Raw genomic sequence first — 21132 nt, forward strand, 5'->3', positions numbered from 1 at the left:
AGACAGGCTCCCTTGAGGGCCAGGTCGGGTCTGCAGGAGCTGGGGAGGGAACGGATCCGTCCAGAACGGGCCCTAAAGGAAATGGGGTGTCTGCTGAGGGGACGCCCTGCAGGCCTTCCCGTCGGGCAGCTTTCTGCTTGCTGTTGGTGATGGCCCTGGCCACTCTGCCTCACCTGCTCATCTCAGGAGCCTCTAGCTGCTGCTGGGCTCTGCTGCCTGAGTGTCCGGCTCCCGTCGGCACCCCGGAGCCCTGCCCGCGCCCCAGGGCCCCGCCCGCCTCCGGGGGCACCGCCCGCCTCCCGGGGCACCTGTCCCTGAGGCTGCCGTGTCTGCAAGTGAACGCAGGCAGGCGTAGCTGACACTGAGCTTGTCCTTTTCATTCATCGTAACCTCACGTGCCCGAGTCAGTCCTGTACCCCACCCCTCTCCTGCTCGCTCACCGTGACCACGCAGGCCGGCCTGTCCCCGGCCCGGAGGTCCCCCCTTCCCCGCCAGATGCGTCCAGGGAGCTGCTCTGTGGCTGGGATGAGGCTCACCCGCTCCCACTGCTCCCCTTCTGTTACCCCACTGCCGGGGCGTTGACCCCCAGATAGAAGCTCCGTGAGTGGAACGTCACTCGGTGGCATCCACCCGTGAGGCAGGCTGCACTCAACGCCGCTCCCCCGAGGCCCGGAAAGTAAAGCCACAGCCACGCGTGTCATACAGCTCAACTTTAATGGTGACGCGACAGGTACAGGTGGGGACAGTTTCAGCAACACCCTCCAGATCCCACCTCCACGCCGATGGCGATGGGTGTCCACGGGCTGGTGTGGAAGACCAGGTTCCGTGTCTGTCCTGACAGCCACCACAGGGCTCGGGGGCCTTCTGTACCCACCGCCAGCAAACTGCCGCGCCTGCCGACCTCCCGGGGGGTCCTGGCCAGAGCCACGCGGGGTGCTGCGTGACCAGGTGAGGGTGGGAGTGACCAGGCCTCTGCTCTGACCCAGCGGCTTAGAAGGTAGTGTTTTTAAGGAGCGAGGGAGAGCGTCAGTAACAGCTAAAGGCTGAGGTGACCCTCAGTTCGGACCTAGTCTACCTGCCAGGAATGCGTTAACGCCTGACAGCCCTCCCGACAAGCCACCGCTCACAGCGGGCGCCCACCCAGGGCAGCGGTCAGTGCGGGTCCCGGACGGCGGCCGAGCAGGAGCCCTCATGGCTGTGGGGGAGAGGCGTCCTGTGGGAGGGGCTGGTCTGGGAGGATGAGGTGGGGAACCCGGCCTGTGCCCCTCCAGACTCTCAAGCCATCCAGGAAGCGGGCCGTGCCCTGAGCCTGGGCCAAACCCTGCGTCCTCCCCGCCTCGGCCTCGGCCGCGTGGCTGCACTGAAGCTGCTGGGGACGCGGGAGGGAGGGTTCATCTAACAAGGAAGCACTTTGGTGGGAGAGCATTGCAAACATCAACAGAAAATCATCAAAACACAACAGGTGTGGGGGCCCTGGCACACGCAGGCGTGTCTTCACCGGGAGGCCGGAGGCTCGGGAAGCGCCCAGGAGGGGGTCAGACACGCGCTCCATCCGGGCACTCGGGTGCAGCCCGTCCGCGGGAACCAGGCCGCAGCCCAGGCTGCCCACCCATGTGCTTTCATCGAGGACCAGCTAGAACCTAGACTCGCGTCCCGTTCGCAGCCCTGAGAGCAGCGAGGGGGCGGGAGAAGCCCAGACCCGAGCCCTCGGGGCCCAGGTGGTGCCTGGAGGCCGGCTGGGCGGGGCTGTATGTGGGGCTGAGTGACGGCAAAGCCACTGTGAGAGACGCCTGTGTGGTCGCCGGCGCCTCCGGTGGGTCCTGAACACGTGAACAAACAGATTCCATGTGCAGACGAGAGGAGGTTTACACTTAGAACATTTAAATATAAATTAAGCTATAACTTAGGTCACAACCAAAAGAAAACCCAAAAAGACACTCAGGCATTGGGAATGCTGAACACGCACACGGGACGCCGCAGCTGTCGGAGCGGGGCGCGTTCAGGCGCCGCCGAGGCGCCCCCGGCCGTCAGGCCGTCTGGCACTGCACCCCGCCCCGGGGCCCGTCCTCGTCCTCCTCGTAGGCCTCCCGGTGCTGGCGCCAGCTCTGGTCGCTGGGGCTGAACTCCTGCAGCTCCACCTGCTCCATGTCGTCCGTGAGGGTCACCGTCTGCCGCGGAGGGAGCAGGGCCTCCAGCTGGGGCAGCTTGTCCAGAGGAAGCCACAGCTTCTCGGGGAAGACGACCTGGACGGGAGGGGGCGGGACATGAGGCTTCCTTCCGGCCGAGCCTCTGCCCGTGGCCCAGGAGCGTGGCCGGCCGGGCACTTACCAGGAACTGCACCACCAGGCTGCCTCTCTCCAGGGGCGCTTTGTAGATGGGCATCCCCTCGTTGCGCACGCACTTGAGGTCCCCGTGCTTGATCACCTCACCTGCCGCGGGAGAGGCTGGGTCAGGAAACGGGTGCCAGAGGCTTTAATGCACACATTTTCCAAGTCCCCGATGACTAAACTTAGACGAACCGAGTCACTAACTTGCGTCCCACGAGCAGCCTTGCGTGTGAAAGCAGGCTGCGCGGCCAGTGGCTGAACCACGCCCAGGACCGCGGCGGCGGCGGAGCACGCGGGCGGCATTACCTGACTTGGACGTAATAACCAGGACGCGGTCGTCCAGGGTGGTTACCGTCTTCTTGAAGCCACAGAGGGCCTCGGAGAGCTGGACTTTCATCTTCATGACCAGGTCGTGGCCTCGCCTCTGAAAGACACTATGATCCTTCTGATCAAGCACAATTATGACATCCCCAGGCTCCAGCTCGGGCTCCTGGTCGCCTTCTCCGTGAAACAGAATCTTTTGCCCATCCTTCATGCCTAGGGAACATCGCCCTTGCTGGTTAGCCACTCTCTTCCGGGCCACGCCCTCGCAGAGCCCCGCAGAGGCAGCGCGCATGCGCCCGCCCGCCCGGGAGAGCAGCCGGGGCTGCGGCCTCACCTCTCTCCACGTGCACCTCGATGATCTTCTTCTCCAGCACCACCTTGGCGCCGCTGCAGCCCTCGCAGCGGTCCTTGGGGCTGATGCGCTCGCCCTGGCCCTTGCACTCGATGCACATGGTCTGGATCTGCTGCACCATGCCCGGCCCGATCTGCTGGATGTGCACCTGCATGCCCCGGCCCTTGCACAGCGGGCACTTCTCCACGGAGCCCTTCTTCCCTCCGATACCTGGAGGGGAGGGGGGGGCAGATGTGAGCTGCGCTCTTCCCTGGGGTCTAAATTCTGCCTGTTCATAAACATGACAACCCATGCGGACGTGATGGGTGGTCCTAGCCACGCAGATGGCAGCCAGATGTTAACATCTGCGTCTCAAGCCGAATTCATCACTAAAGCCCCATCACGTGTGTTTTCTCCCACCCCAGGGAGAACACGGCCTGTCCACGGGCGGCTGCCCAGCTCAGCCAGTGCTTGGGGGACAGTGTGGGTCTGACTGCTCTTGACAAACCAGATTTTTAAAATTACGTTAATTGCATGTACATTTAGGTCGAGGGTCGGGAAGCGCCGACCGGCTGCTGGTTTTGGAAATAAACTTTGCTGGAACACACGCACGCCCCCTCACGCACGTCCCGTTTGGGGCTGTGTGTGCACCAAGAGTCGAACAGTTATGACGGGGCCCACGTGACCCCCAAAGGCCTCAAACCCTTCCTATTGGGGCTTCACCGAGAAAGGATGCTGACCCCTGGGCTGGGTGAGCTGTCCTGATGTTCGTGTGCAGGCGAAACAGAAAATGCCCGGGCCCAAGAAACCAGTGTCCCCCGGCCCCCCATCTGAGATGAGACTGTCTTCCTCTGAACTTAAAACCGTCACAACTGCTTGCGACCTAAGGGATCAGAACTCTGAGAATCGCTCAAAAGTGTGTACCTTCACATTTCTCACAAATTATATTTTTCTGGAGGGCCAATTTCTTTGTGACTCCGTTATATAAATCTTCAAGAGTTACAGACAGCTGGTGCACAACGTTCTTGCCTTGAGGAGGGGAGAGAAACGGCCGATTAGGAATACCGCAGTCACAACGCCACGTGTCACATCCCACCCCGACGGACCACGCGAGGCTGTGTCCCAGCCCCTCCCCCTGCCCCTGGGGAGCAGCGCTGCTCTCACACCTGCCCGTTCCCCTGGCAGAGTTCCCCTGGCTCTCTGCCGGGGCGAGACAATACCCCGTCTGGCTATGAGCTCATTAGTCATTTATGGATGTCACAGAGACTGTCCAGCTGTATTTCTAGAACAAATCCGAAGGCAGGCCCCTCTCTACGATGAGACGGATCCGCTGGGCCCCCCCGGAAGGAGCCCTTTCCTCGCTGATGGGACCCTCTGGAGACTCTCCCTGAGCCTGACGCACCCCACGCCGAGACCTCCCATCACTGTGGAGTCAAAGTGCGGGAGAGCTTTCATCGGCTGATGCCAGGTCTGTGCCGGGCGGGGTCTGTGCTCGGGCCTCTGCAGCCCTCAGGCCCAGGGCACAGGAGCCGCGGCTGCTCGTGGCCGCGGATAAGCTGTCCTATGTTTAGTGGCTGTCCCCGAGAGACGACTTAATTAAGGGCAAGACGTCGTTCCTCTCACGACAGCGAGAAGGCTGGGCAGGCAAGAGTCCCCAGGTTTCATCACGCTCGCGCCGTCACTATGCGAGCAGGCAACACACCCCGACTACGGGGCGGGGTCCCCTAATCCACACTGCGGTGCTCAGCACGCCGTTCCCAGCGCCCACAGGCAGGCTCCTGGAGCTCCAAGTCCACCATCATGTGGGAAAGTCCAGCCGAGCGTAGGGCCCGCTGTGACCACCGCCCTGCGCAGCCCCGACGCAGAGGTTTGGTTCTGCCTTCGTCCTGGGTTGCAGCACCGGCTGTCTATCTGGTTTCGAGGTGCACAGCAGTCTGTCAGCAGTACACTGAGCAGAAGGGGGGCTGTCAGAGATGGGTCACTAGGAACAGAGGGGACCCCATCCTGGCAGGCCAGGAGCAGGGCGACCAGGGAGAGCACAGCCCGAACCCTCATCGCTGCCGAGGGCCATGCAGCCCAGACTAAGCCTCCCCACATCTGGGGAGGAGGCCGCTCATCTTAATGCTGTTGGGAGAGGGTGGAGGTTCTTTTACAAAGACGTTCAAGGACAAGGACTAGAAAGTCTCCTGAGCAGGTGGAGGAGGCCCTGCATGCAGGTGAAGGGGGGCCCAGGGCCCAGCCGGGAGGCGCGGGAAGGAGGGCGTGCATGCGGGGAGGGAGGGCGTGTGTGCGGGGAGGGAGGGCGTGTGTGCGGGGAGGAGGACGTGCGTGCGGGGAGGGAGGGCGTGTGTGCGGGGAGGAGGACATGCGTGCGGGGAGGAGGGCGTGTGTGCAGGGAGGAGGGCCTGTGTGCGGGGAGGGAGGGCGTGCATGCGGGGAGGGAGGGCGTGTGTGCGGGGAGGAGGGCCTGTGTGCGGGGAGGAGGGCGTGTGTGCGGGGAGGAGGGCGTGTGCGGGGAGGGAGGGCGTGTGTGCGGGGAGGAGGGCGTGTGCGGGGAGGGAGGGCGTGTGCGGGGAGGAGGGCGTGTGTGCGGGGAGGAGGGCGTGTGTGCGGGGAGGAGGGCGTGTGCGGGGAGGGAGGGCGTGTGTGCGGGGAGGGAGGGCGTGCGTGCGGGGAGGAGGGCGTGTGTGCGGGGAGGGAGGGCGTGCGTGCAGGGAGGAGGGCGTGTGTGTGGGGGGAGGAGGCGTGCGTGCAGGGAGGAGGGCGTGCGTGCAGGGAGGGAGGGTGTGTGTGTCAGGGAGTGCATGTGTGCGGGGAGGGAGGGCGTGTGTGCAGGGAGGAGGGCCTGTGTGCGGGGAGGGAGGGCATGTGTGCGGGGAGGGAGGGCGTGCATGCGGGGAGGAGGGCGTGCGTGCAGGGGAGAGGCACAGCACTCTTGGCAGAGGCATCACTGACGACCACAGCAGGTCCGGACACTCGGGAGCTGGACCCCACACGGAGAGGAAGAGGGCAGATGAACGTGACCTCCCTCCTCCCTACTCGCCAGTCCACCTGCCCTTCCTGCGTGGGCTGGAGGGTGGCAGGCTATGGATAAATGTGCGGGGACGCCAGGGAGCCTGGACACTAGACACGCGATGCAGTCGTTAGAGCTGAGGGCCCCAGACCATGACAGCGACCCCTTTAAGGCGCGATCCGTCCTGATTTCGTCATGGGCAACCTGGAGCTGTACATACAACGCGCGTGGACTTCAGAGCACTGACCTCTCCTCTCTCTGGCCATCCGCCCGCCACCGCCGAAGAACATGTCGAAGATGTCCATGGGGGAGGAGAAGTTGGGGCTGCCCAGGCCCCCCTCCTTGATGGCCTGCTCGCCGCCCTGGTCATAGATGTCCCTTTTCTTCGGATCTGAGAGCACTTCATAGGCCTGGGAGATGAGCTTGAACTTGAAAAGAAAGAGAGCGATGGCTTGAGTTGGGTCATGAAGCAAACCCACCCCAGGAATGCAGCGTTAGAAGTGTTCGGCCCCGACCCCCAACCAGCAGGTCGGTCCATTATCTGGAACCCAATTTCCACTTGCTCCCCGCCAGGTGGGAAATGGGGCCACTGCAGAGAATGAGGGCGAGCAGTGGGCAGGAGTTCCTCCTCACGCTGGCTGCCCCGGACAGGAAAATGGCGCGGATCTAGGGCACAGCCCACAGCGAGTCGGCCCAGGACTCCCGGGCGGGCGGGCGGGCGCTGCGCCTGGCTCCCCAGCTCGGGACTGCTTGCCATCTATACTGGCCTGAAATCAGCCACGGACATCGTGTGAGCGCCTCTCCCCTGAAGGCTGCAGGCACTGTGTGTAAACCTAGACCGCAGTTATCACAAGGCCAAACCTCCCTCCCTCCCTGCCAAACCTCCCTCCCCTCTCATCTGTCAGCACATCCTCTCGGGGTGCGTGCCTTCAGCTGCGCATCTCCTGCTCTACGGCCAAAAATGGCCAAAAATGCCCCACACGTCGCGTTCCCACCCAAAGGGCCATCGCTGGAATCCAACGGTAAAGAAGGAATGAGTCATCCCCAGTGGGGGGTGTGCAAGAGGCAGCTGATCAATGTTTCTCTCTCATGGATGTTTCTAACTCTCTATCCCTCTCCCTTCCTCTCTGTAAAAAATCAATAAAATATATATTTTTTAAATTTTTTTTTTAAAAAAAGAAGGAATGAGTCAGAAATCCCACACACAAGGACATCCTGCAGGACTAAGACAGGAGAATGACTCGAGACCCTGGGCTGGGTCTTGCACAGGGGAGTGGGGGGATGGGGGGTCGGGGGGGGGGGGTGGGAGAGGGGACTGGCTCTGGAGTCTAACCAGCTTCCTGCCTGTGATCATCGGCCACAGGCCTTTCATGGAGTGACTGTGCTTCTGGGAGGGAAAGAACGGCGTGGAGACTAGGTAGCAGCTGGGGAAAATGTCCTATATAATAAAAGCCTAATATGCAAATCGACTGGTGGAATGACCAGTCACTATGATGCGCACTGACCACCAGGGGGCAGACACTCCACGCAGGGGCTGCCCCCAGCCCGCAGACCCCAGGCGGGCCAAGGCAGGTGCCAGCGGGGGGCGGGGGGCCCTAATGGCCCCACCAGTAGTCCCACAGATCAACCCTGATCTCCAGCCAGGCCTAGAGACCCTACCCGTGCACGAATTTCGTGCATTGGGCCTCTAGTCTGACATAAAACATCCAGGGCGAGAAGTGACCCCCGTGTGCTCATCCTGGAGGAGCATGGCAGGAGGGCTGGGAGGGGCGCGCAGTGGGTGGCCTTGCCTCTATCGTCCCAACTTCTCTGCACTGTTCTGCTCTCCTATGACTTTTTCAAACTTTCATGAAAGCCTATTCTTCAAACTAAAAGTTACAGTGAAACTGTCCAAAAGACCGAAGTCATCTCAAAAGCCAGCTGGGGTAACAGCCAGGAACACCCCCATCGCTGCCTCTGGAAGGGAAGCGCTCCCCGACCCGCCGCCCAGTGTCTCGCAGAGAACGGCCGCAGACGAGACAGGGACAGAGTCCATGGAGAGCGCCTGACACCACACACGCTGCCCAGTGCTTAGCAACACGGGACAACAGGCCCCAACAAAGACCAGCGCACGCCGGCCGCCTGGCTGGCTGGAGCGAGGGAGCGCGCGCGGGGACAGGCCTGCCTTCATCTATTTTTGAAGAGACATGAATAATACAGTGACGGGCGGAGCAGGGAGGAATAAAAATGTTCCCCCCATGGCAGGTAAAGCGGATGAGAACTACGCACAAAGGAGAAAAGGTCTACGCAGTGTGCCCGGCACACAGTAGGACAACACACACAGAAGGTATCTGCCGAACGAGAGAGTGAATTGAATGGATGAATGGATGAATGAATGAATGAATGAGTTCTCTCTAGGGAACTTCACAGCAGAGTTTCTATGGTCCCTTTGATTTCCAGCCCTCATTTCCACGGACCCCCCAACCCCCTTCACTACAAGAATTGCCCCCCAGCTGCGCCTCTACAGGGCTGTCTCCCCCCCGCCCCCCCGATCCTTTACATAGTGCTTCCTTCTCGGGACACCTCCATCCACTCGGCCAGCCCACCAATGCCCCGCACCGGCCCCGCACAGCCAGGCGCGAGGCCCATACGCGGGCGAGGGGGCCGCAGTCCCTGCCCTGCGTGGGCGGCAGGGGGCATGCAGGTGCCCACACGGAATCCTGACTGAAGGAGGAGGAGGACCGGGTCCAGGGCTCAGTCTCCAGGTCCAAGTGGGCCTCCTGGCCGTGGGCTCATCCCCAGCCGAGAGGGACCTGCCGGCCCGCACCACCAGCAGCCACACTGAGGTGACTGTCAGCGCCTGGCTAGACGCAGACGCGAGGCTACAACCCACCCCCTGCTCAGGCAGGTACGACAGGGTGACACCTACAAACACTCGGTGCAGGTCACTCCGACGTTAAACAGTGGCTTCCCGGCCGGCCGGCGTGGCTCAGGGGCTGGGCGTCAACCTACGAACCAGGAGGTCAGGGTTCGATGGGCTCCATCCCCAGTGTGGGGCGTGCAGGAGGCAGCCGATCCGTGATTCTCTCTCATCGTTGATGTTTCTCTCTCCCTCTCCCTTCCTCTCTGAAATCAATAAAAACGTATTAACAAAACGATTAAATAAATAAAAATCGGTGTTCCCACACGCCGCCCTCTGAGACGGGGAAACTGGACACCTGGATGCGCTCTCCTCCAAGGAGCTTGCTTCTCAGAAACAGGTGACGGTGAACAGGTGGGGGTGGGGGTGGGGGCGGGGAGCACCCTGTGAATCACCGGCACCCCTAGCCCTGAGACAGTCACCTTAAAAGCTACAGTAAGCCACCTAAATATAGACGAGAGAGATGGCCAGCGAGCGGCGGATGGCCGTCCAGGAAAGCACTCAGCTTGTGACCGCCACACCGGGCGCCGACGGCTAAATATAAACATGCCGTCACTCCTGCCACCCGCCGGCCTGCCCCGAGCGGCCGTCCCCAGCCCAGAGCGGCTCAGGCAGAGACAGGTAACGAGATCTGAGCATCCATTCCCCAGTCTAACTGCCGGGGTGGGGGGGGGGGCGCACCTGTGACTTCAAGAATGGTCCAGGCACCCCGGCCCGGGTGGCTCAGTGGTTGGAGCATTGACCTGTGAACCTGGAGGTCAGGGTTCAATTTGGGTCAGGGCACATGCCCGGGTTGCAGGCCACGTTCCCAGTGTGGGGCGTGCAGGAGGCAGCCGATCCGTGAGTCTCATCATGGATATTTCTCTCTCTCTCCCTTCCTCTCTGAAATTAATAAAAAAATTTATATATATTTTAAAAAGTGGGCAGGGTGTCGTTGGTATCCGCTCCTACAAAGGCCCGGCCTCCCCAAAACCATCCGGGATGCGCACATTTTACAAGAAAGCTGGCAATGCCCTAACCGGTGTGGCTCAGTGGATAGAGCGTCAGCCTGCGGACTGAAGGGTCCCGGGTTCGATTCCGGCCAAGGGCATGTATCTTGGTTGCGGGTACATCCCCAGTGGGGCGTGTGCAGGAGGCAGCTGATCGATGTTTCTCTCTCATCGATGTTTCTAACTCTCTCTCCCTCTCCCTTCCTCTCTGTAAAAAATCAATAAAATATATTTAAAAAAAGAAAAGAAAGCTGGCAAGACCGGAAGGAGCGGGCGGGCCCACCAGGGACAGTGCCCGCTCCTCCCCGTCACTCTCCGGGCGGCCAGGCGGGCGGCGTGGGGCCTCCACGGGGATGAAAGCACGGAACCGGGGCCTGTTACGCACGTTTCCCCGCCCCGCCTCCCCCCTGTCCCCCTCATGGCTGGTCCTCGGGAGCCGCCTCTGTCACCGGGAGCCTGGGACCTTCCCTTGAAAGGGCGGCGCCCCCGTTTAAGGGAGAAAAGGGGATCCCCCCTCCCTGTGCGGCCAGGTGGTTCCGACCCGAGATGGGCGCCACCCCAGGAGGGACCCTCGTCCTGGGCGCAGGCATCACCGGGGGCTCCGAGTCCAAAGGAACTCCCGCCGTCATCCCGCAAGAGTCCCGTACCGAGCTCCTGGATCAGCCGCGTCCCAGTCCTCCGCGCCCCTCAAGCCCCCTCACGCTCCTCACGTCCCCTCACGTCCCCCCCACGTTCCCTACGCCCCTCGCGTCGCCCCACGTCCCCTCACGCTCCTTACGCCTCCTCACGTCCCCTTACCTCTGCTCTTCACAAACCCTACGCCCCTCGCGCCCCCCACGTCCCCTCACGCTCCTTACGCCTCCTCACGTCCCCTTACCTCTGCTCTTCACAAACCCTACGCCCCTCGCGCCCCTACACGTCCCCTCACGTCCCCCACCCCCGTGCCTCCTCACGTCCCCTCACGTCCCCCCCCCGTGCCTTCTCACGCTCTTCACGCCCCCTCACGTCCCCTCACGCTCCTCAAGCCCCCTCACGCTCCTCACGCCCCCTCACGTCCCCCCGCGCCCCCTCACGTCCCCTCGCGCCCCCTCACGTCCCCCCGCGCCCCCTCACGTCCCCTCACGTCCCCCCGCGCCCCCTCACGTCCCCTCACGTCCCCCCGCGCCCCCTCACGTCCCCTCACGTCCCCCCGCGCCCCCTCACGTCCCCTCGCGCCCCCTCACGTCCCCCCGCGCCCCCTCACGTCCCCTCACGTCCCCCCGCGCCCCCTCACGTCCCCTCACGCTCCTCACGCCCCCTCACGTCCCCTCACGCCCCCTCACGTCCCCCCGCGCCCCCTCACGTCCCCTCACGCTCCTCACGCCCCCTCACGTCCCCCCGCGCCCCCTCACGTCCCCTCACGTCCCCTCACGCTCCTCACGCCCCCTCACGTCCCCCCCGCGCCCCCTCACGTCCCCTCACGCCCCCTCACGCCCCCTCACGTCCCCTCACGCTCCTCACGCCCCCTCACGTCCCCCCGCGCCCCCTCACGCCCCCTCACGTCCCCTCACGCTCCTCACGCCCCCTCACGTCCCCCCGCGCCCCCTCACGTCCCCTCACGCCCCTCACGCCCACGTCCCCAGGCCCCTCGCGCCCACGGCCCGGCCGCTGCGCCCCCACGGCCCGCGCCCTCGCGCCCACCTTCTCGCCCTCGTTGGGGTTCTTGTCGGGGTGGTACTTGAGCGCCAGCTTCCGGTAGGCCTTCTTGATCTCCTCGGGCGTCGCGCTGGGCTTCACCCCCAGGATGTCGTAGTACTGCGTCTCCTTCACCATCTTGTCCCCGCGCCGCGGCGGGCGACGCCGCTCAGGAGCCGCTCCGCGCCCCGCCGCCCGCCCGGCCGGTCACCTCCCGCCGCGTCCGCGTCCCGTCAGGCTCGGGCCCGGCGCGTCACGGCACGTCACGGCGCGGCCGCGTCACGTCACAATCCCGTCACGGCTCGCCCTGGGGCGCCGGCGCCTCCGCGGCGGCTTTTATGGGGCGCGGGCGGCCGTTTCCGCGGGGACGGTGACGCCACAAACGCCCGGAACTTTCTGGAAGCTGGGCGGCCGCCGGCCCACACTCCCCGCCCCGGACCTCCCGCTGGGGCGCGGGCCGTGCGAATCGGCGGGGTCGGGCGGGTTCGCGGGGCCGCGGGGCCGGGCTGCGCGCGGGGCCTCTGTGCGGTCACGGTCACGGTCACGGGCGGGCGCCGCGCTGCGGTGAGGCCCGCCCCGCCCGGTGCCTCCTCGGGGCCCGAATGGCTGTAGCCCTGCGATAGCGCCCGGCGCCCCACGCCCAGTTCTGGGCGCCTCCGGGAGCGGGGGAGGGGGGCAGACTGGGGAGGGGGAAGCCTAGCGGGAGGGGTTCCTGTGCCTTCCACCCACCGAGACCCCAGCCCTCCGGGACCCCAGGCCCCTGAGATCCCCAGTCCACAGACACATCAGGCCCCTAAGACCCAGCCCCCCCAAACCCAAACCACCACCCCCCAAACCCAAACCACCTAGCCTACCTAGATCCCAACTCATCGGGACCCTGAGACCACAATTCACTGGGACCCCCCTCCCTTCCTCACACACACCAGTACCCTGGGACCCTGGGCCTTGACCCTGGCCCACTGAGACCCCAGGCCCCTAAGACCCCAACCCACTGAGACCCCAGGCCCCTAAGACCCCAACCCACTGAGACCCCAGGCTCCTAAGACCTTAACCCACAAAGACCCCAGGCCCCTAAGACCCTAACCCACTGAGACCCCAGGCCCCTAAGACCTTAACCCACCGAGACCCCAGGCCCCTAAGACCCCAACCCACTGAGACCCCAGGCTCCTAAGACCTTAACTCACCGAGACCCCAGGCCCCTAAGACCCCAACCCACTGAGACCCCAGGCCCCTAAGACCCCAACCCACTGAGACCCCAGGCCCCTAAGACCCCAACCCACTGAGACCCCAGGCCCCTAAGACCCCAACCCACTGAGACCCCAGGCCCCTAAGACCCTAACCCACTGAGACCCCAGGCCCCTAAGACCCTAACCCACTGAGACCCCAGACCCCTAGACCCCAACCCACTGAGACCCCAGGCCCCTAAGATCCTAATCCACTGAGACCCCAGGCCCCTAAGATCCCAACCCACTGAGACCCCAGGCCCCTAAGACCCCAACCCACTGAGACCCCAGGCCCCTAAGACCCTAACCCACTGAGACCCCAGGCCCCTAAGACCCTAACCCACTGAGACCCCAGACCCCTAGACCCCAACCCACTGAGACCCCAGGCCCCTAAGATCCTAATCCACTGAGACCCCAGGCCCCTAAGATCCCAACCCACTGAGACCCCAGGCCCCTAAGACCCCAACCCACTGAGACCCCAGGCCCCTAAGACCCCAACCCACTGAGACCCCAGGCCCCTAAGATCCTAATCCACTGAGACCCCAGGCCCCTAAGATCCCAACCCACTGAGACCCCAGGCCCCTAAGACCCCAACCCACTGAGACCCCAGGCCCCTAAGACCCCAACCCACTGAGACCCCAGGCCCCTAAGATCCTAATCCACTGAGACCCCAGGCCCCTAAGACCCCAACCCACTGAGACCCCAGGCCCCTAAGACCCTAACGCACTGAGACCCCAGGCCCCTAAGACCCCAACCCACTGAGACCCCAGGCCCCTAAGACCCTAACCCACTGAGACCCCAGGCCCCTAAGACCCTAACCCACTGAGACCCCAGACCCCTAGACCCCAACCCACTGAGACCCCAGGCCCCTAAGATCCTAATCCACTGAGACCCCAGGCCCCTAAGATCCCAACCCACTGAGACCCCAGGCCCCTAAGACCCCAACCCACTGAGACCCCAGGCCCCTAAGACCCCAACCCACTGAGACCCCAGGCCCCTAAGATCCTAATCCACTGAGACCCCAGGCCCCTAAGACCCCAACCCACTGAGACCCCAGGCCCCTAAGACCCCAACCCACTGAGACCCCAGGCCCCTATGACCCTAACCCACCGAGACCCCAGGCCCCTAAGACCCTAACCCACTGAGACCCCAGGCCCCTATGACCCTAACCCACCGAGACCCCAGGCCCCTAAGACCCTAACCCACTGAGACCCCAGGCCCCTAAGACCCTAACCCACCGAGACCCCAGGCCCCTAAGACCCCAACCCACTGAGACCCCAGGCCCCTATGACCCTAACCCACTGAGACCCCAGGCCCCTAAGACCCCAACCCACTGAGACCCCAGGCCCCTAAGACCCTAACCCACTGAGACCCCAGGCCCCTAAGACCCTAACCCACTGAGACCCCTGGCCCCTAAGATCCTAACGCACCAAGACCCCAGGCCCCTAAGATCCCAATTTACTGAGACGCTGGCCCCTGAGGGTGACAGGCCTGGAGCCCAGCCGGCCCAGCTGGTGGAAAGGGTTCGGGCTCCCTCCTCCCGCGGAGGCACTGCCGTCCTGGGGCACAGGGGACAGGCTCAGCACCTGCTGCTCCGGGTGGTGAAAGGATGGGGTGTGTTTATTTCCTCAGTTTGCTTTTCTGTGTGTTTCCGTTCGTGTTTGCAGGAACGTACACGCGTGTGGGTATGTCTGGCATCCTATATAATAAAAGGGTAATATGCAAATTGACTGAACCACAGAATGACTGGAATGCCCGTGGCCCCTCGCCCCAGCCGGCCGGCCCCCGATGGCCCCCATCCCCTCAGGCAGCCGGCTGGACCCCACCAGGGAACGAATTCGTGCCCCGGGCCTCTGGTACATACATCTTAGAAGCGAGTCTTAAAAATGAGCAGGTTTGGGTTCTCTGAGAGAGTTGGGGTTGGAGGAACACTAGTCCCACAGAGAGGCACCCAGAAAGCCCGTGGGTTAGCAGAACCGGGCGCCCGAGGCCGCTGGTCTTCTCCAGGCTGCCGTGCCCACGCAGTCATGTCCCCAGCCGTCCCTCCCCGGTCACGATCCCCCACCCCCATCCCCGGGACCCCTCCCCAGAGTCCTCGCAGAGCGGGGCGCAGGTCCCCACAGTACAGGGGCGCTACCTGGCACCTGCCCTTAGCAGGTCCACGAGGCACTGGGAGGGCCACCCAGACACTGACCCCTCCCCAGGCCCCCGCCCCCCGAGGCAGAGAGCGCTCCTCTGTTTAGCTTGGATCACCAGGTAGAAACACCAGCGTCCCCCGCCTGGTCCCGCAGGAGACCTGCCCCGCAGGGACCTCCCTGGGCGTAGGACAAGCGGCCGTGCCCACCGCGGGCTGGCCCTGGTCACAGCGTCTCCACACCCCCAGCAGCGGCACCGTCGCCCTCGTCTGTCCAGGGGGGAAACCGAGGCTCGGAGAGGCGAAGCAGCTTGCCGAAGGTCACAGGCGACGGAGGTGGGGACCTTGCCCGAACCCTGACCCAGACTGACTGCGCCCGGAGCCCACGGCCTCTCCAGCCCACCACACACCTGCCCTGCGCCGGGGCCAGGGAGCCGGGCCGCTGGGCGCAGAGCCAGGTCCGCGCACGGAGGCAGTTAGCCGCGGGGACGCTTTTTGTAGGGTTTCTGCAGAAACCACGTCACCCACATGCCCTCCCGACTTGGGGGAGGAGGAAACGGACATCACACAGCATCTTCGTCCGGGCAGGTCAGGGCCAGGACCCGGGCCGTCTGACGCCCAGCCAGCGCCCCCCACGTCCCATCGCCACCAGAACATGCAGTCCTTGTCACGTGCCCCGGAACGCTCCCTCTCCGAGTGACCTTCCCGCTGCGATGTACATACAGGTGGGAATTCACACGTCGTGGGCGGACGGTGCAGAGCCACACACTGAACTCCCTTCTCCCCCTCCCCCCGCGTGCAGGGTTAGAACATCACCCGCGCGCACCCCCAGGGGAGCCCCGTTTGCTTCTATTTTTTTTTAATATATGTTTTTTATTGATTTCTTACAGAGAGGAAGGGAGAGGGATAGAGAGTTAGAAACATCAATGAGAGAGAAACATCGATCATCTGCCTCCTGCACGCCCCCCACTGGGGATGTGCCCGCAACCAAGGTACATGCCCTTGACCGGAATCGAACCCGGGACCCTTCAGTCGGCAGGCCGACGCTCTATCCACTGAGCCACACCGGCCAGGGCCCTGTTTGCTTCTAAAATGGGTTCCTCGTGCCTCTCTGTGGACGTTGTATCAATCGAGTCACGCAATCGGTACTCCTTGGCGTTTGGCCTCTTCTGCTCAGCGTCACGTGCGTGAGGATGGTTGCGGGCGCTGGCTCTGACGGGTTCCTTCTCACTGTGGGTTAGTGCTCTCCTGTGGGACCGGATCGCCCCGTGGCGCCCAGGCTGCCATCGGGGGCCCTGGCGCGTCCAGGGGCGGTTGTGGTGCGCATTCTAGCGTGTCCTGCTGCACGGACGTTCCCACGGACACTCCCGCTGGGTGGGCTCCCCGGGGTGGGATTCTGGCTCGGTTGGGGGCGACCTGCCCCTCTGAGGAAGGGCAGTGGGCACGCCCGCTGAGAGGCGCCATCCCCTGAGCCGTCCCGTCACTCCCTTTCCAGCCGAGCCAAGGGCCTGCCCTGCCCCGTGCGAGCTGGTCCTGTGCGGGCTGCTGGCTAGAGATAACCGGCTGATCCTGGCCCGGGCTCCGGCCCAGTGAGGGGTGGGGTGGGGTGACCTCCGAGGGCACCGGGGCCCCACCCAGGGCAGGGGCTGCGCCTCTCCTCGGCCGCTGTCTCCCCGGGCGGGGCCGGCGCCGCGCCTCGTGCGGGAGGTGCTCATACACACAGGTGCCCCCCCCCCAGAAGTACGCACACGTCGGATGACTATAACAGACGTGTTTCCTGGACTCCGTTCCACTTTCAGAATGTCATGGAACCTGCTGCTGAAGCGTGTGTGCCTTTGGGGGGCCACCCTGCGTGTGTGGGGTTGAATCCGGCTTCCGGAGAGGCCCGGGAGGTGGGGCGGCCGGGAGTCCCAGTGCCCACGCCATGCCCGCCCCGAGCCCCGGGTCCATTTCCCGCGGCTGCTGTGACCACGCCAGGAACTTAGTGGCTTGAGCTGCCGTGTTTACTCCCTCCCAGTTCTGAGGCCGGAGCGCGAACCTGGGTCTCACGGGGCTGGGATGGAAGTGCTGGGGGGCTGGCCTGTTTCCTTCCTCCTCCGGCTTCTAGGGCTCCCCCCCCCCCCCTCTATCTCGCTCTCTCGCTTTGTGTCCATCGCCACCTCTCCTGCAGGCGCTGTGGCCCTCCCGCCTCCCTCGTATAGGATCCCTGCGGTGACCCTGGCCCCACTGGGTGACCCCGGGTCATCGTCACACCTCAAGGCCCTCAGCGTGGTCACGCCTGCCCAGTCCCTCTTGGCGGGTGAGTCGGCCATCCCCGGTCGGTGGCGGCAGGACACGGACGTCGTCGGGGGCCGTCACTCTGCCATCCACGAGCCCCCGAGCCTCAGCGCCTCAAAGCTGTGAACCTGCACCTCCTCCCGGTCAGTCCTCCCCCCGGGCCCACCATGCTCCTCGGTCACTGCGTGCCAGCCACGTGTCTGCCAGATCCACGCCCTCCTTCACTGAAAAGCCACCGTCACCAGGAGCCGCCTCCGACCCACGAGGGGCCTCTCCTGAGTGGCACACGGGGGTGCTCTGGCAGCTGGCACTGCGGGCGGAGCCGCTGTCCTTGGCTCCCTGTGTTGTGTGCACCCCATCTCACACAGGACGCCTCGAGAAGTCCAATTATGGAGTCATTTATTAAAGGCCAGTGGCATGTGAGGGCCTAAAGCGCTCCAGACCTCGCAGCCCCGAACAGCTTGCCACGTCTGGCTTATATTGGCAGAATATCACAAACGTATCGATTACATCAGGGGTCCTCACACTTTTTAAACAGGAGGCCAGTTCCCTGTCCCTCAGACCGGTGGAGGGCCGGACTGTAGTTTAAAAAAAACTATGAACAAATTCCTATGCACACTGCACATATCTTATTTTGAAGTAAAAAAACAAAACGGCAAAAACACCCGCATGTGGCCCGCGGGCCGTAGTTTGAGGACGCCTGGATTACATCTTTGGGTCTGGAAAGAGGAACCTGTTTCGCGAAAAGCATTTTTACAGAAGCGAAATTTAGCAAGTTAGTTATCTAAAGTATCTAAAGTATCACTGAGTCAACAGAAACACATTATCTGGGACCACCGGGGCAATTTAGAATTGTGCTGTCCGGATTCCGGGACCACTGAGTCAACCGGAATGCATTATGGGTAGCTACTGAGACAATTTAGGGTAATTGAGCTGTCCTGGGTCCCAGAAGAATGTGCTTCGGTGACCAGTGAGATCACAATCGATGGGGTATTCAAACCCAATGGAATACTGAGATAGTATACATAAGTTCAGAAAATCAAAATAACTTTCTATTGTTTCAGCAAACAAATAAGTACAGAAGCCAAACAGCAGTTTCTCCCTGAGATTATTGTTACCATACTTCACCTGTGTGTCCGCACCTGTAGGTGATGGTCACGGCAGCCGCGTGGGAGAGCGTGCGCAGAGCCTGCTGGCACAGCGGGCGCCTGACGTAGGAGCAGTCCCGTCTCCACCCCAGGGCGCGGACGCTCCCTCCCAGCCGGGCTGTGACCTCCTCAGAAGTGGACCGTGGGGTGGTCCCCAGAGATGGACGCGTGGCCACACGGGCCTGGACGCATCTGCCCGAGCGTGTGGTCAGCCCTCAGACCCAGCAGGAGAGTCGCTCACAGAGGAGCTGACCGTGGAGGGAGGAGGCCTCCGAGGAGCGTCCCAGAGAAAGATGGAGCACGCAGGGCATCCGGGAAGGCTTCCTGGCAGAGGTGAGCGGGGGAAGCCTGGGGTGAGGGAGGCCGGGAGCTCTCAGGAGGTCCCGGGTGCTCAGGGAGGGCCGCTCAAGGCTGAGCCCACCTGTTCCCAATCTGCCAGGCCAGGGCTCTTCCGTGGGGCTCCCTGTGCCTTCTTGGGGGGGGGGAGGGACGGGTGGCGGAGGGAGTCAAGGTCTATCTGTTTCCGCCTCAGGGAGACCCCCATAAAGAACGGGGCTCCTGAGGTCCCAGCGGCCAAGCGTGGTCTGTGGAGGCGCTCACGTTCCTGTTTGGAAAAAGGAAACATGTTTTTCAGCTGCGTGGCAACGTTAGGGAACACGCGACTCCTTCAGCTGTGACCACGGCACTGGGAGTTCCACAGGGTCCCGTTCCAGGTCAGGGCGACCTCCACCCACCCCCGTCCTCCGATGAGCACCTGCCCCCTCGCAGCGGGCCAGCCCGGCTCCCGCCCCATCTACCTGGTAAGTGCTCGCTGCAGGACTCGGCACATCCCAGCCCCTCTGGCGTCCCCCGGCACCATAGGGTCACACGGGTGAGGCACGAGGATGGGGACACCTGGCATGGCCCTGGGCACGTCCCTCCTCGCCCCGTCTCAAAGGCCAGGCTCCCAGCACCACGAGGCAGGCAGCAGCCCTCACGCCCGAGAGTGAGCTGCTCTGGGCGCCGGCTTCTTCCCAGCGGGGCCCGTGGCGTGAAGGAGCAGGACCTGGGGGGGACGGGTCCGCTGGCACCGAGGGCCCGGCCTGGCGCAGCAGAGATGCGCCCTGGGCACCCTCCCACCTGCCGCCGGCCCTGCCGGTTTGTCATTAAGGGGGACACGGGATTGAGCAGGCGGGCTGGCCACGCTCGCTGTGTGATTCCCGTGCTGAGCAGCGCCGGCCTGCCCCGGCCTGCCCCGGCCCCGACTCCTCTGCCGGGCCTCTCACCACATTCCCCTTCCCCCGTCCCGCCATCCCCTGGGGGAGGGCACCCACCCAGCCAGCCCAGGCAGCAGCGGGGAAGTCCCCAGACTCAGACCAGCCCCCCCACCCCCGCCGGAGCTCCCTAATGTTGGGGGTCCCCAGCCGCAGCCCATCCCCCAGCTTCATGGGGACCTGCCCCGTCCCAATCCAGAGCTTTCTGGGGTCCCAGTGATAAAAATGTCCGGCTGGCTCTTAGTGAAAGGGGTGCTTTCTGTGTGTCCAGCTCACTGCACCCAGCGGGGTACAGATTGTTAGAGCTCCATTTACAGGTGAGGAAATGGGAGCGCAGAGAGGTTAATCGTGTATCCAAGGCCACACAGCCTGTCTGGTCCCAGGTTTCCCTAAACAGCCCACAGCAAGTGCACGCCCTGAGGCTTTGCTGGGCGTGGGTCCCCGGGTCCAAAAGCGAGGGGAAAGGAAGTGGGAGGAAAAGGAAGCCAGTGGGGAAGGAGCTGGGGGGCGGGGGGGCGGGGAGGAGAGCAGATACAGGCGCGAGAGCACCGCTGAGCGGCCCGCTGTTCACGAGAGAACTCGGGCTCTGCCATGTCACACAGGAAGGCTAGACACGCCGGGCTCTGCTGAGGGGGGCAGGTGGGAGCTGACCCCGGCCTTCCCGCTCCGTGTCTGCACAGGAGGCCAGTGTAGGGTGAGGACGAGGAGGGGAGAGGTGGGAGTCTGTTCAGGTGAGCCTGTCCCCGTCTTTCCTCTCACCCTCCACCTTCAGTTGTTAACCTTGCCCTGGGGCATGTGAGTTATTTGTCCTTTTTGCTAAGCTGGTTTCAGTTAGAGCAGGGTCGGCAAACTCATGAGTCAACAGAGCCACATATCAACAGTACAATGATTGAAATTTCTTTTGAGAGCCAAAGTTTTTAAACTTAAACTTCTTCTAACGCCACTTCTTCAAAATAGACTCGCCCAGGCCGTGGTATTTTGTGGAAGAGCCACACTCAAGGGGCCAAAGAGCTGCACGTGGTTCGCGAGCCGAAGTTTGCCAACCACTGAGTTAGGGTGTCTGCCCCTGGCTGTGCCGGGCCAGCTCAGCCAGGGGTTCGGCGGGCCTGAGGGAGGGCGGCGAAGGATTGAAGAAAAGACAAAGAGAATAAGCTGGGTCTCGGTGGATCTCCTGTGCCTGGCTGAGGCTGCAGAGAAAGATCCGGACGGCCAGCTGAGCCTTTATTTTATAGTCAGAGGTAAACAAGGTAGTGGTCACCATGGTTACAATGTTCTTGTGAGTTTCACTTGCTTTGACAGCACTTGCTGCACCTCCCACAGCCCATCAGCGACTCAGGAAGGATCTAGGGGGGGTCATAAGGTCAAGCTTAATCATGCCAAGTGGGCTGTGCCCTCCAAGCTGCGCCTTGTTTGTGGCTTTGCCAACAGGTCAGTCCCAGGCTTAACCCTATAGCCGCTCCCTACTCCTGGCCACCAAGGCTCCCCTGTTACAGAGGAGGAAACGGAGACTCGAGAAGCAAGGGGGGCTTGGCCGGGGTCC

The 21132-nt window shown here is 63.3% G+C and overlaps 1 protein-coding gene across 1 annotated transcript; it reads right to left on the reverse strand.

Annotated features, from left to right (window-relative positions):
* Nucleotides 1–600: 600 nt before the first annotated feature.
* Nucleotides 601–11944, reverse strand: DNAJA4 (DnaJ heat shock protein family (Hsp40) member A4). Its single transcript, XM_079764119.1, has 7 exons — nt 11564–11944; nt 6243–6423; nt 3907–4011; nt 2986–3213; nt 2634–2864; nt 2329–2429; nt 601–2243 (listed from the first exon to the last, which is right to left on the reverse strand). Exons 1-7 carry the CDS (start codon nt 11693–11695, stop codon nt 2028–2030), a joined length of 1194 nt encoding a protein of 397 aa, XP_079620245.1. The 5' UTR covers nt 11696–11944; the 3' UTR covers nt 601–2027.
* Nucleotides 11945–21132: the final 9188 nt, after the last annotated feature.

The sequence above is a fragment of the Cnephaeus nilssonii genome, assembly GCF_951640355.1.
Source record: "Cnephaeus nilssonii genome assembly, chromosome: 24".
NCBI lineage: Eukaryota > Metazoa > Chordata > Mammalia > Chiroptera > Vespertilionidae > Cnephaeus > Cnephaeus nilssonii.